This window comes from Stylophora pistillata, chromosome 9 (assembly GCF_964205215.1).
Source record: "Stylophora pistillata chromosome 9, jaStyPist1.2, whole genome shotgun sequence".
NCBI classification, from domain to species: domain Eukaryota; kingdom Metazoa; phylum Cnidaria; class Anthozoa; order Scleractinia; family Pocilloporidae; genus Stylophora; species Stylophora pistillata.
The window spans coordinates 26,462,701-26,475,200 of NC_142527.1; the positions used below are offsets into that span (position 1 = coordinate 26,462,701).

Genomic DNA, 12,500 nt, shown 5'->3' on the forward strand with positions numbered 1-12,500 from the left:
TTTTCTCTCGTTAAACGTGATTTGGTTATATTGCCGTGAACGTTGAATCGCCTTTTCTTCATGGAAATTGCGAAATGACTGGCTTTTTTCACGAAACGTGACTTGAACCGTTGTTATTCTTCTTTTCCAGAAATTTATCCTGTAAGCGTCTCAAAACAAGACGTGAAACATGACTGTCATTAGCTACCGTGAAGTAATGCAATACTTCTCGACGAACAATAAAACGTATGTTTCTCGAGTACGTCACATTTCCGGCAACTCTGCCAAGTCTGGTCTTTGTCAGATAAGAAATGAATCGTTTAAAAATTGAAACTATTAGAATATTTATTAATTTACTTATTTCAATAATTCTTCATATGTAGTTTATTTTATGATTTAGAAAACGACCTGGCTAGTTAAATGGACGAAGAAAAATTTTAAGATTGTACTTGGTTCTTCGTTTAATTTCTTGTCACAGATGCTAGTTGTCGTGACCGATTTAACATTGGCTTGCGATTTCCGGTTGTCGATTATATACCGCACACTGGATACCAGAGGTTTTATGTTTACGAGCCTTAGAAAAACCTTGGAGCCAATACGTCCAGACCTGCAACTAACGTTGCAACGTTGCTATCTATATATCGGCTAATCTTGCAACAGTTCGCTGTTTCACTTAATTTTTTTTCTTAGTTGCGGGGTAGATGGTACGCCATACAGAGATGACAATTGATGAAGCATTCGGTTCTTTGTCTGCATGCCATTGATCAACACAAGCTTTATTTTCTCTAATCAGCAGAGGGATATATTGTTACTTTTATTTTTGAAACCTCATTTATTTTTAACCGGCATCGGAGAGCACAATTTAATTTTAATTCAAAAACACGGCCAATAGCCGTGTTTCTGATCCTCGTTTTATATCGAAGCTTCTTTCATGTTCTGAAAACGTTGCTTTTGTGTGTTGATCAAGCGTTTGACCAGAACGAAACTCCTCAAACTCTTTGGAATGACCCTCATTTTAAGAGATTACATCATCCTGCAAATAAGGGCTTTGTCTTTGGTTTCATTTTTCTTTTTGGGTGAAACTAATTAATTCTGTTGGATGAAATCAGTGAAATATTTGGCTCACTAAACCGAGCTGATACAATGATAAGGGTTGCGTAATATTTATGTTTTATTATAACAATTAATATTTTGAATGATTATTGTTATTATTTTGTATTAATCACACCCACGACTTTTACCCCCTCCCACACCCACGATCCACGACTTGTACCCACGACCCACGATCCACGACCATTAGTCAAACTCGTTTTTGCATTTTAAGCTTAGAGTATTTAACACCAAGGAATTGTTGGGACGTTAATAAGAAAGTAGTGAAGTATTGGTGTTTGACGTTCTCGCAAAAAAAGTCTCATGGATGTTAGAAGATGCACTGCCGTTATGAAATAGTACGTTAATTTACTTACAGCTTCACACAGCTGTGGAGAGAGGTATCCGTTTTACAGGGATCATCACGATGACGTCACTTACGGACTTGAATTTATCAACTGAGTTGATAATGTAAATTTGCCACCGTAAGGGTTAAAAGCTGACGTTTCGAGCGTCAGCCCTTCGTCAGAGCGAATTGAGGAATTGTGGGTTGTGTGTGTTTGTATGCAGAAAGTGGAGCTGGGCTATTAGTGGGAACATGTTGACGAGAAAAACAAGAATTAATTAGTAGAATGAAAAGTGTTAGTTGATACCTATGGGATTAAGAGTGCCGATTTGAAAGACAAACTTTTCTTCAAGAAACGTCAGCTTTAACCCTTTACGGTGGCCAATTTACATTATCAGTCTTGGTTAATAAAACCAAATACCCCGTTATCCCCACCGACGCAGCACCACAGTTTCTTTTATTAAGAGAGGTTAAGGATTAAAGTTGTCACGCATTCTTCGTTCGTTCAAGATTTTGATAAGTTATTAGAAATGGCGATGGTTGTCAATAACATGATGGAGCGGCTTCCTGATAGCTTTTGGTCTTGCTTGGTATGTGCAGCATCCGTTTTGTCTATTCTGATCGCAACTGGCGGTCCATACTCTTTTGGATTACTTCTGCCACCATTAATGGATCAATTTAACACAACAAGGCAAGAAACGGGTAAGAGAATCATTATTAATCTTCGGATTATGGTACCGAGACAGTGACAGACCTATTAAAGCTTGAGAGAGATTGAGCCCATAAGGATCTGAACGTATTGGAATCTACTATATAATTGATCATGACTTTAGCAATAGGTAAATAAGGTAAGATTTCGAATTAAATCATATTAAAATATTGTTTCCCTTTTCGATGTTTACTATGATTGCAAATGCAAATTCTGGGATATGAATGAAAGTCTCATTTTCCTTGTTCCCAGCAGTGACCCTTCGCTTAGTTTTGCATACCCACTGGTATTTGCCAAATGGTTGTTACATTTCGCACAGGCCAGTTTCCGGCAGTTCTGAGCATTACTGTTCGGGGGTAAAAATAATATTTTGTTAAAAAGGACATTTTTCTTCCGTTACTAAAAGATTTCGAACTTCAATGATTACGTAATAACAGTTATTCAGCTACAACAATTCGTCAAAAAAGAAACGACAATTTTAATTTTGCAAAACATATGCATGATTCAACATCGTTTAAGTTAACCCAGGAAAAGTGCTTGTAAATATGCTAAACCCAAGCGTTATCTGACGTTGTAGTTCGATATCTTATTTGTAAAAGTTTGATTCCCACTCAGCGGGTGAAATGAGGATGAAATGAGCCCCGTCGAAACATGTTTTGCAGACTTAGAAACGTTTTTTTTTTTATAGGAGTAAAGATATGAAATTATCTGCTTAATATTGACCCCTTCGCAACTTTTGGGGTTATTTATGAGTCATTTTCTTATTTCCAGATGTATTTTAGGTGTTTTGGAAATTTGTTATTTAATATACCATTATGGTATCATGTTCGAATTCAAGTCAGTGAAAAAGCCTTTGTTAGAATTCGAAGTCACCTTGGCTGAAATCATGCAATCTTTTCATCACCTCATATGCCGAAACGACAAAAAAAAAAACAAAAAAAACAGAGTCTCAGACTAATTCAATTTCAGAAACAAGGTCAGTTTAATTTGCCCTAAACGTGATCTGAGGTTTTTTTGAAGATATATAAGTCTGCCATACCCACCCCACCCCACTCCTTTGCCTCTATCCCTGTGTAATTTCAGAGTGTTTTCTACTTTTTCTCAAGCATGGGTTGGATCCTTGAACACGGCCTGTGGCTACTTTCTTAACCCACTCAGTGTCCATGTTACAGATCGATTTGGCTTCCGAGTTACCGCCATTCTGGGATCAGTGTCGAGCTTAATAGGCCTGGGCCTGGCTTCTTTCTCTCCTCAGCTATGGATGATGTACCCAACGTATGGTTTTCTGACGGGATTTGGATGTACAACGATCTACAGTGCATCGATACTGGTTGTTATAAAGTATTTTGTGAAATGGCGTTCTGTGGCCGTTGGACTCGTTGCATCGGCAACATCGGTTGCAGTGTTTGCCATAACGCAAATTGTTCAAGCGCTGCTGAGTATCTTTGGCTGGAGATGGGCCATGCGAGGAATGGCCGGTCTGTTTCTGATGTGTGGTTTGTGTTCAGTCGTTTATTTACCGATCAACAAGGCAAAGGAGAGTCATGAACAAAATCTGGATAACATTGGGACAGTCAAGAAGAAGGAGTTTGAACTACATGTACTCAAGAACCGCAAATTTTTAGTATTTTGCACGGCGAATACACTTGTTATGTTTGGTTACTACACTCCGGTTATACACATCGTAAGTAATCTTTTCCTTTTTTTTGCATCTTTATTTTCTTCCTTCAACATAAATCATCGTCTTCCCCTCTTTCTGAGGATAATTCTTTTGGGGCCCTTTGGGGACGAATGTTACCCTAAAAAATAGTTAAGAGCTATTAAAGTTTCGAATTTGTTCCTATATCCACGGGTTATCGTTGTGAGCAACCAACGTCTGTGCATCAGTGACCGCTGTACGAGTCGTGTGAAGTGTTGCCATGTGATAAATATCACCAAAACAAACGCAAAGGCAGGAATATAGCGGCTGTGACGAAACATTTGAAATAATCTCAGTAAAAAGGGATAGTTTTACACAATCATAAGTAGTTGTGCAGCTGAAGTTATTTAGTGTTTTCCTCAGATGTTTAATAAAGATCTTTCGTGTTTCGCGCTAGATTCTAGGAAGACAGTACTTTCTACCCTCTCAACACAGTCAGGCGGACAAAATTCCCCGCTGAAACTTAGTTGCCGGAAGTCTCAACGAGGTTATGAATTTCTCCTAAAGTTATTTTCAAGAATGTCACCATTATGTCACGCTGGGTTCATAGTGGATTTTCTTTTTAGTGATAGCATCTCGCGAGAGTGATTCAGAGAGGAAAATCGTCATTTTTCCGCAAAGCGAGAGTGATGACCTGTCAAATGTTGAAGAGCATTGTCAGTAAATAATTACTTATCAGTTCTTCAAAGTCGGCATATCTTAAATCTCCTCGAGAGGAGAGAAAAATGACATTGTATAACCCACCATCATTAATATTTGCAGATCAAACATTGTCAACAAGAACTCAAAATACCTGAAAAGCAATCCTATATACTCTTTACTTACCTCGCTGGAGCGTCCGTTATCAGTCGCCTTGTGTTCTGCAAGTTGGGAGACTTTCAATGTGTCAACCGTCTCTTTCTTTATCAAGTCTCCGTGGTGATATATGGGATATGTGTGTTATTGTTACCATTTGTCAAAACGTTTAACTCATTGGTGGTTATACATGTTGTTTTTGGGCTAATGGATGGCGGTGCAATGGGTCAGTTCTCTCTTCTTATCCTGGGCTGCGTCGGTCAAAGAAAAGTGAACCAAGGCTGGGGTTACGCCATGTTCAGCATAGGTTTTGGAGTTGGCACTGGACCTCCACTTGCAGGTAAAAATTATTTTACAATCAGTCTTATCGTATTTTATCATCTTATCATGAGAAACTAATTAAGACGTTTTCTGTGTCATCATAGGGTCAATTAAATAATTGGAGGCTTTGAGATTTCTCGACGTTTATGCAAACCCCGCTCCTTCAGTTAAAGATTCGCATTAGGGACCGGTTATTATTAGTGTTGTAGAGTTTTTTAAAGGATTGCTATTTTGAGTATTTAGGTTTTCCTCTTGTTTTGTTGAGTCTCGCTTTTTGCGTCGACGTGTTGTTTTTATAGTTCTTTTGCCTTGACCTTGTTTCTAGTATCTGCTTGAACTTTTCTTAGTCCACAGATTTTTCTTGTTACCTTGTTAGACCTAATATTCGCTTGTTGTGGTTGGAAATGGCTAGTTTTATAGGTGGTCGTGTTTGTGAGGTAAAGTTGACCTTGAGTTTTACTCGCACTGAAGGATCCTGTTTGTGCGCGGAATTCTCGTGCGCAGCTCGATCATTGACGTTTAATTGGTTCCTTGGTGCTCGCCAAGTGCATCGGAGCGAGCCACCCAATTTCCCCCTTTGCAAAACAACGAATAAACTATGGAAACTCCCACGGTCAGCTAACCCAAACATGTCTGTGATTCTTGCATTTAATACGTGGGCAGTCCTTGCTAAAAGTAGAAGAAAAATAGCAGCAGCAGTAGAAGAAGAAGAGATCTGAAACGTTGTAGTGGGAAGGAATAAAAAGAGAGATAAAAGCCAAGCAAGTGGTAAAACCCCCAACATTAGGATGGGGGGAGAGGCGGGGGGGGGGGTGAGGGAGGAAATGAATTTTATGGTAACAAAATAACTCAAGTCTATACCGACTCACCAAACTTCCTTCAACTTGAAGGAAAGCACTAAATCAACATGATTAATTTCAGAGTAGTTTGCTTGCATTGTCTTTTTTGCTAGAGAACATTGCCGGAAAAGGCGCATTCAATTTACCTTGCAAATTTGATGAATAGGCGAATTAGGAGTGGAGCAATTTAAATTAAGTGTCGAAAATAATTCGGAATTGGATTGGTTTTTCTTTATCTCGATATGAGATTGGTCCAGGAAATTCGCGCCACTTCAGTTAACCAATCAAATTCAAAACAGTAAACCAATCACGACTTTGGTCACTCGCGTTTTAATTTCCCGCGCTCTATGTAGTTTTCTTGTGTTGTTTCTTCGGGTTTTCATTAGGGACCTTAATCAAACCACGACGGCGACGGCAACGAGGACGTGGAAAAACAAAAGATCTAATTGGCAGAACAATAGTTCAGCACGTGCGTTTTAAAACTTAGTACATTTCTTGGCCGTCCTTTGCAAAACAACAACGTGAAATCCGCAAAATTTGCGTCGTCTGTGAATAGAAACCGCGACGGCAACTTATTTTAATTTCCATTTGGAACTCAACGCTACTTTTATACGTAATGTTGAGGTTGAGTTGTGGAGCCGTTTGAGACGGCAAACACATACAGCCATTTTCGAAATTTCAATTAAAAACAGAAATTTATTTTTTAATCGACGTCTTCCTTGGCGTTGCCGTCCTGACTGCTTAAGGTCCCTATTGGCTCCTCGGGATGATTTCCTTGCCGTGATTGGCTGTTGTGATTGGTTTAGTTTTAGGTTTACGACACTCAGTCTCACTAACATGACAATAATTTATGATCTCATCTGGCTAACTTTTTGCTTCGATGCTGAATCCTTACTTCGATTCACTATTTACGTCTTTTGTGAAACAGGTTATGTGGCGGACGAGAGTGGTTCCTACGCAATGGCCTTTTATTTATCAGGAGTAGTGCTTATAGTTGGAGCTGCTATCACACTGCTGATGAAGTTTGTAAAGCAACCAGCAGTAACCGAAGACCTTGAAGAGGTTAAAGTTCAAGAAATAGGACTTTTAATTGTAGAGAAAGTGACCGTTCTTTAATTCGGCTCAGAGAATAGATATGGTCTTGCCTGGTCAATTAACTCAGATTTCTCTCTCCTGGCCAGCTGTTAGGTACATTCTGTGATTGTCGCGTCAAAAGCAGGATTTAGAAATTTAAATAAACGAATGTTAACTAAGTCAAAATTCAAGTGTCTGAAAAGCTGCCTCGGAAAGCGTGGCTCGTTTGATGTTTTTCCAATTCTAACAGTTCTAGAATCTGATCAGGACGAAAGTCTTCAACATGTTTTATTCAATAAAGAGTTCGACCAGTTTTCACGACCTCAAGAAACTAGTAGCGAATTATTTAGCCGTACAATTTTTAGCTTTGGAAAATCATTTGTCAGTTTCGCACGGTCCACTGGAGACTTTAGCTGAAGAACTGAGTACATCTCAGTTAATTGACATAATTTAAAAGTCTAGAAAATTGATCAAAAGAGCTTTTTATTTTTACAACGGTTGCATTACTGAAATCAGCCAGAGATTTGTCTTCAAATAACAGTCCGATTGAAGAATATATAGACTAGTACTTTATTCTCATATTCGACGGTAGAAGAGTCCATCCATGCAAAATGATAGCCTTTACCAAAAGCATTCAAATAAAAGGAGAAAATCATTAAAGGGAGTATTTTTTACAGATAGAAAGAATAGAAATACCTCGAAGACTTGCTACAGACACGAATATCAACTTCATCTGTTCAAATTAAAATAAATAAATGAAACAAACATTTTGGCTTTTCAATAGCTCTGATAGCAAAATAAAAAGTACCTATTTCCCTTTGTCACTTCGTAAACAAGCCGGGTTGTATAGGTACTCAAACCGGTATCAGAAAAAATATTTTTAAAGACAAAAATGAACTTTAAAGAATAAATTTTACTCCACGTTCTAACATGCTGAGCATATTTCAAATGCATATAGCTACTGTTGAGTCAACTCAAACAAGGCCATCATTTTACAAATGCTCCCACCGGTGATTGGATTTTTCGTTTCTTTTCTCTTTGCAGAAATAAAATGTAAATAACGGCCCTCGAGTAAATATCTTATGTCAACAACTACCTTTTCATCTGCTGATATCGAGTTTATCCCCTCACTGACGATGGTCCGAGTCGTCTAGCAATTCTATCATAGCATCCCGTCTTAATTAAATCAAGTTCTTGAGATGTCAACACATTAGTGAATTAGTGCATTTTAGCGCCGATTCAGCTGAGCGGTCCATGATCTTCAACCTTACTACAGGTCTCGAACAAAAAAACTCCGCCTGGTTTTATATTTTTCAATAGCTGGGATCAATGAATCTGAAGGTTATTTTAACAGGTGGAGCACGCTCGCTAATTGATTCGAACAGAACTTAACAGGTGTAACATCGTTTCGCAACTGGTGGCGGGAATTCTAATCACGTGACCAAAGGTCGAACTGGTATTGTTTTTGGACATGAATAAGAGATAAGATTCAGCTATCTAGCTTCTTGGTGTTTTTGTTCTTTTGGGGCCCGTCCCGCTCTTTACACAATTCATTTAGATTAATTGAGAACGTTAGCTAAGGAAGAAAGGTTGGAATCTCGCGTGAAAGTGGTGCCATGGAGATCTAATCGTTGCAAGATTGAAGCAAGAATTTTAACTGATAATGCCAAGACAAGAGCGACCACTTCGGTGAATTCTAGTTCTTGCTTGTCCCTTTCGTTTGTGCATTTTGGCCTTAAACCAAGACTCTATCATAGTTAGGTAAGTACCTCCGTTTTTTCATGCTTAAATTCGACAAAAAAATTATGGAATGGCATAAGCTCTTAAAAATACAGTTTTAAAGTTTTTTGAAATGCGCTTTTACTTGAAAGGCGCACATATAACTAGGCGTTATTTTGTCAGACGATAAAGTTGGTTTTGACAGGTGAACTTTATTCAGATATTGAAACCTCTATAGAATTCTTTAAACAGTCTGAGTTGTTTCTATTAGATTAAAAGTATCTTTATGAACGTGATGAATGATCAGAATTAGATATAGATGCAAAGGGTAGCATCAGTGTGATTAGAAAGTTAACTTCCGTGATCTAAGGGTTGAAGTTTTCCACCTAACACAGCAGGGGAGAGAGGGTTAAAATATTTCTTCGCGCTTCTTTTTTTATGTAAACGTATATAACTCGTTAACAAAGGGATTTTTATGTTCTTAAACATTTCGTATGATACTTTTTTCTCAAAAGCTGGTTTCATAATCAAATGCTTCTCCATTGTTACATATGACATCGAGAACTGAACAAGAATATTTCTGCCTTTTGGATAAATTAAAACAATCTTGTAACATGATACTTCAACGTTGGAATCGAGAGATAAATTTTACAAGAACACAGCTTCTGAAGGAGATTTCTGAAATAGATTTCTAAATACGTTGTATCTTCTCGTAGACTCACAAATACTATACCATTTGATAAATGATGACTAGTAACTCAGACTTTTTTTTCTTAGTACTTTTAGAAACAAAGCGTGACCGACGCAAATCTCGAAAACCAAATGAGACTTTTTGCGTTAGGACTATTTCTCTTATTGACCTGGGTAACAGAATCGTCAGGAAGTAAGTATGGTATCTAACGCTTCCAAGCTATAAAATAGAAATGTTTCATTTTGTTTACAAAATATGCTTTATTCCATTGATGGTCGCACTCTTGTTGCCTTTCTGACCAAGTTAATACGGGTCTAGCGTAGTTTTTTAACAGAAATTTTTATCCTCCCAGAATTTCAAAACGCTCTCTTAAAAATTTAAAAGGAAGATGCTTAAAATAAAGGAATAAAAAAGTTTGGACCAATGGTAGAAATATCTTTGTAATGCATAACTAATTTAGTCTTACTAATTAATTTACGACATCCCTAAATTTGACCAGTGCTGTCGCTAGTTAGAGTGGAAATTTCATGTATCTCTAAACTAAAAATATATATATATTCTTTTAATTCATCAACCAACTGATTTGTTTTATGCGATCAAAAAATATAAGACGCGTTTTGAGGACAATCAAAAAGAGTTTTAAGATAGACTTTTAGAGTTTCCCATCCTTCTGAGAGATTAGACACAACTTTTAGAGTTTGTATTGAGACTTAAACGCTTCGTCAGGACCCTTCTTGGTGATGAATTTCTCATTCCTAACACTCATTACATTCAAAGTGTAACATTATATAGGGGAAATGATTATCATTTTCTATTTCTTGTTTAGATAAAAGAGCCCATCATAGTTCCCATTCTCGTACCCATGTGCGTCGTTCAGTACATGAGGACCATGGTAAAACCAAAGATTCTTCCAAACGCCTATACGAGATGTTGGTGAGAAGGAACATACTGACAAGACGAAGAAGAGAACTCATGACAGGTCCACGTAAGTAAAACAGACCGAAGCTCAAGTCACGGAGCGATTCCTCACTCACGCGTGCGCCTTACAAAAAGCTTTCAAAGTTTTTTTTTGTTTTTTTTTGTTTGAATTAAAATGTGACGTTTACAGCGCTTCCAAACGGAAAAAAATGAGATCTGATTTTTTTCCTCGACTATTTTCATGAATTGAGATAAGAGCGATTATCTTATCCACTGAAAATAGATGACACGCTAATTTACGGCGTAATTCGTGTATTCCAAGAAATGGATCACATGTTGAGGCTGTGTTATGAGCGTCAAAAAGATAAAAAAGAGGACCTTTCGATGTATCAACATAGTGATTAGAGATAACTAAAAACTAGACAGTCCAATAGCCCTTTCCAAATCAGGTTTGTAGGCTATCCATCTTCCCCTTGGTCCCAGCCCTCGTGCATCCAGAGTTCCAAATTAATGTCAAAATAAAATGCAGGCTCCGTTTGTTCGAAGGGTGAATAACACTATCGGCTGGATATCCTTGATGCTTATCCGTTGAATAACGATTTATCCGTTGAACAGCGTTATCCGACCTTTGAACAACTGAACCCAACACTTCATAAAATACGTATGATGCACGATCCTCGCAGTAGATAGCGCTATTTACGCAATAGCGAAAATCAGACCTGAAAAAAAAATCAGGCCTGTACGGGACTCGAACCACTGACCTCTGCGATACTAGTGCAGCGCTCTACCAATTGAGCTAACAAGCCAACTGGGAGCAGGCCGTTAAGTTGGTTCGCAATAAACCCGTGAAAGTGATAAATGAGATAGAATAAATATATGATCTATCTCACTTCATAAAATGTATCATTTACTCTCAAATATCTTTTCGCATTTCCAGCCAGTAGATAATTATGTGCTAAGCGTGACATTATTTAACTTAAAAACAAAAGTTTTGACTTCATTTGCCTCTTTTATCAAATAATTTTCGTTCGAATCGAAATAAATTTTTGCGTTGGTTGTTATTGTAAAAAACGAAATTTATTTTATCACACGTAGATAAAAGAACCCAAAGTGTCACCTCACACTCAAAGCACTCAGTCATAACTTTCTGCTTATTTAAAAAGTTTTATTTAATTTTTATTGCAGCCACGAAAACTAAGGTGGAGATAAAATTCAAAAAGAAATGGCTCGAGGAAATGTCCGACAGCCAGAGTTCTCAGTATAAGCTGATGGATGGAAATATTGTTGATGCAGTAAGTACCTGTTCTCGCAAATTTCATCAAGAGGAGGGTGTCTGATTTTCTCCAAAAGCTTCTAAAACTGAAATCAAGAGACGAGGGGTTGTACTACTTTTCTAATTTGATCGTCTGGTCCAATCGTTTGGGCGAGAATAATCCTGGAAGGAGTTACATCGGTTCAGTTAATTGCTAGTCAAGAAACTCCTTCAATTCAATCTTTTTCCAAAATTGAGATCAGCCATTTTCCTTTTCAGTGAGACAAACCATTCCCGGTTCAAGAGTCACTAGAAAATTATTTTCGACAGTGTCTTCTGCCTTTATTATTTTGACCTACTATTTCATTTCAACCCTTTTTATTGATTTTTAATTTTTTTGGCTCATAATGTTTTTTGAATTGTTTTAGATAACGACAGAGCTCATTGGGGACACAAACTACCTCAGTTCTGCGGTAATGACGTTAAAGTAAGTAGGAAGGACAACATATTTGAAAAGTGATTGGCCAAACTGTGCCATTCTTTTTAGTTAATAAGAATCAAAAGAGATGTTTTGCCAAGCAGCAATTCAAATCACATCACTTTATCAAGTTACGTTGGTGTTTGGTATTCTTCGTTTTCCCGGTGGTTAGAAATTCTATTTGTTCGGGCCAACTTCATGGATTTATGGAAAGTTTTCGAAATCGCCTTAGAAATCTTTGAGCGTCTTTGAATATCGCTATTTTGCTCTCCGCACACCTTTGACAAAACATGAAAATGGCTTTGGATTAGATTCTTCAATAAAACGCACAACGGAACTTTGATTGCCCATGCGGCGTTATTTTTGTTCTTTTTTCTGTAGAAGTTCCAATGAACCTAGCTCAAGCGTTTTAGCAGACATCGAGCTGCAGTTTGTATCGGACGAGCTGGATCCGGTCAAACATCTCCGCGCCATTGTGTCAGATGGACACATCTCTGGGATGATGGTCTACCCAGATTACTTTGTTGTCTTGGGAGGTAATGTCTCGTGCGATACACGCAGCAATTGTCGCTGTTGTTGTTGCAATCCTTT

General features: G+C 37.8%; 2 protein-coding genes and 1 long non-coding RNA gene across 3 annotated transcripts in view; 2 read left to right on the forward strand and 1 right to left on the reverse strand.

The window, feature by feature from the left end:
- Positions 1–1,512: 1,512 nt before the first annotated feature.
- LOC111345136 (monocarboxylate transporter 10) lies at positions 1,513–7,618 on the forward strand. The gene is made up of 4 exons (XM_022952414.2): positions 1,513–2,116; positions 3,230–3,807; positions 4,585–4,957; positions 6,706–7,618. The coding sequence occupies exons 1-4, from the start codon at positions 1,945–1,947 to the stop codon at positions 6,891–6,893; spliced, it is 1,311 nt and encodes a 436-aa protein (XP_022808149.2). The 5' UTR covers positions 1,513–1,944; the 3' UTR covers positions 6,894–7,618.
- Positions 2,578–8,109, reverse strand: LOC148724070 (uncharacterized). The gene is made up of 3 exons (XR_015991516.1): positions 7,948–8,109; positions 4,648–4,950; positions 2,578–4,456 (listed from the first exon to the last, which is right to left on the reverse strand). It is a non-coding gene; the product is annotated as an uncharacterized LOC148724070 (long non-coding RNA).
- A 237-nt stretch (positions 8,110–8,346) lies between these two features.
- The window catches only part of LOC111345135 (uncharacterized), a 15,598-nt gene continuing 11,444 nt past the window's right edge, over positions 8,347–12,500 (forward strand). Inside the window, exons 1-6 of the mRNA XM_022952412.2 lie at positions 8,347–8,612; positions 9,348–9,453; positions 10,088–10,246; positions 11,365–11,471; positions 11,860–11,918; positions 12,291–12,445. Of these exons, the coding sequence (XP_022808147.2) occupies positions 9,393–9,453; positions 10,088–10,246; positions 11,365–11,471; positions 11,860–11,918; positions 12,291–12,445 (541 nt within the window). The 5' untranslated portion in view covers positions 8,347–8,612; positions 9,348–9,392. The remainder of the gene's footprint in view (positions 8,613–9,347; positions 9,454–10,087; positions 10,247–11,364; positions 11,472–11,859; positions 11,919–12,290; positions 12,446–12,500) is intronic.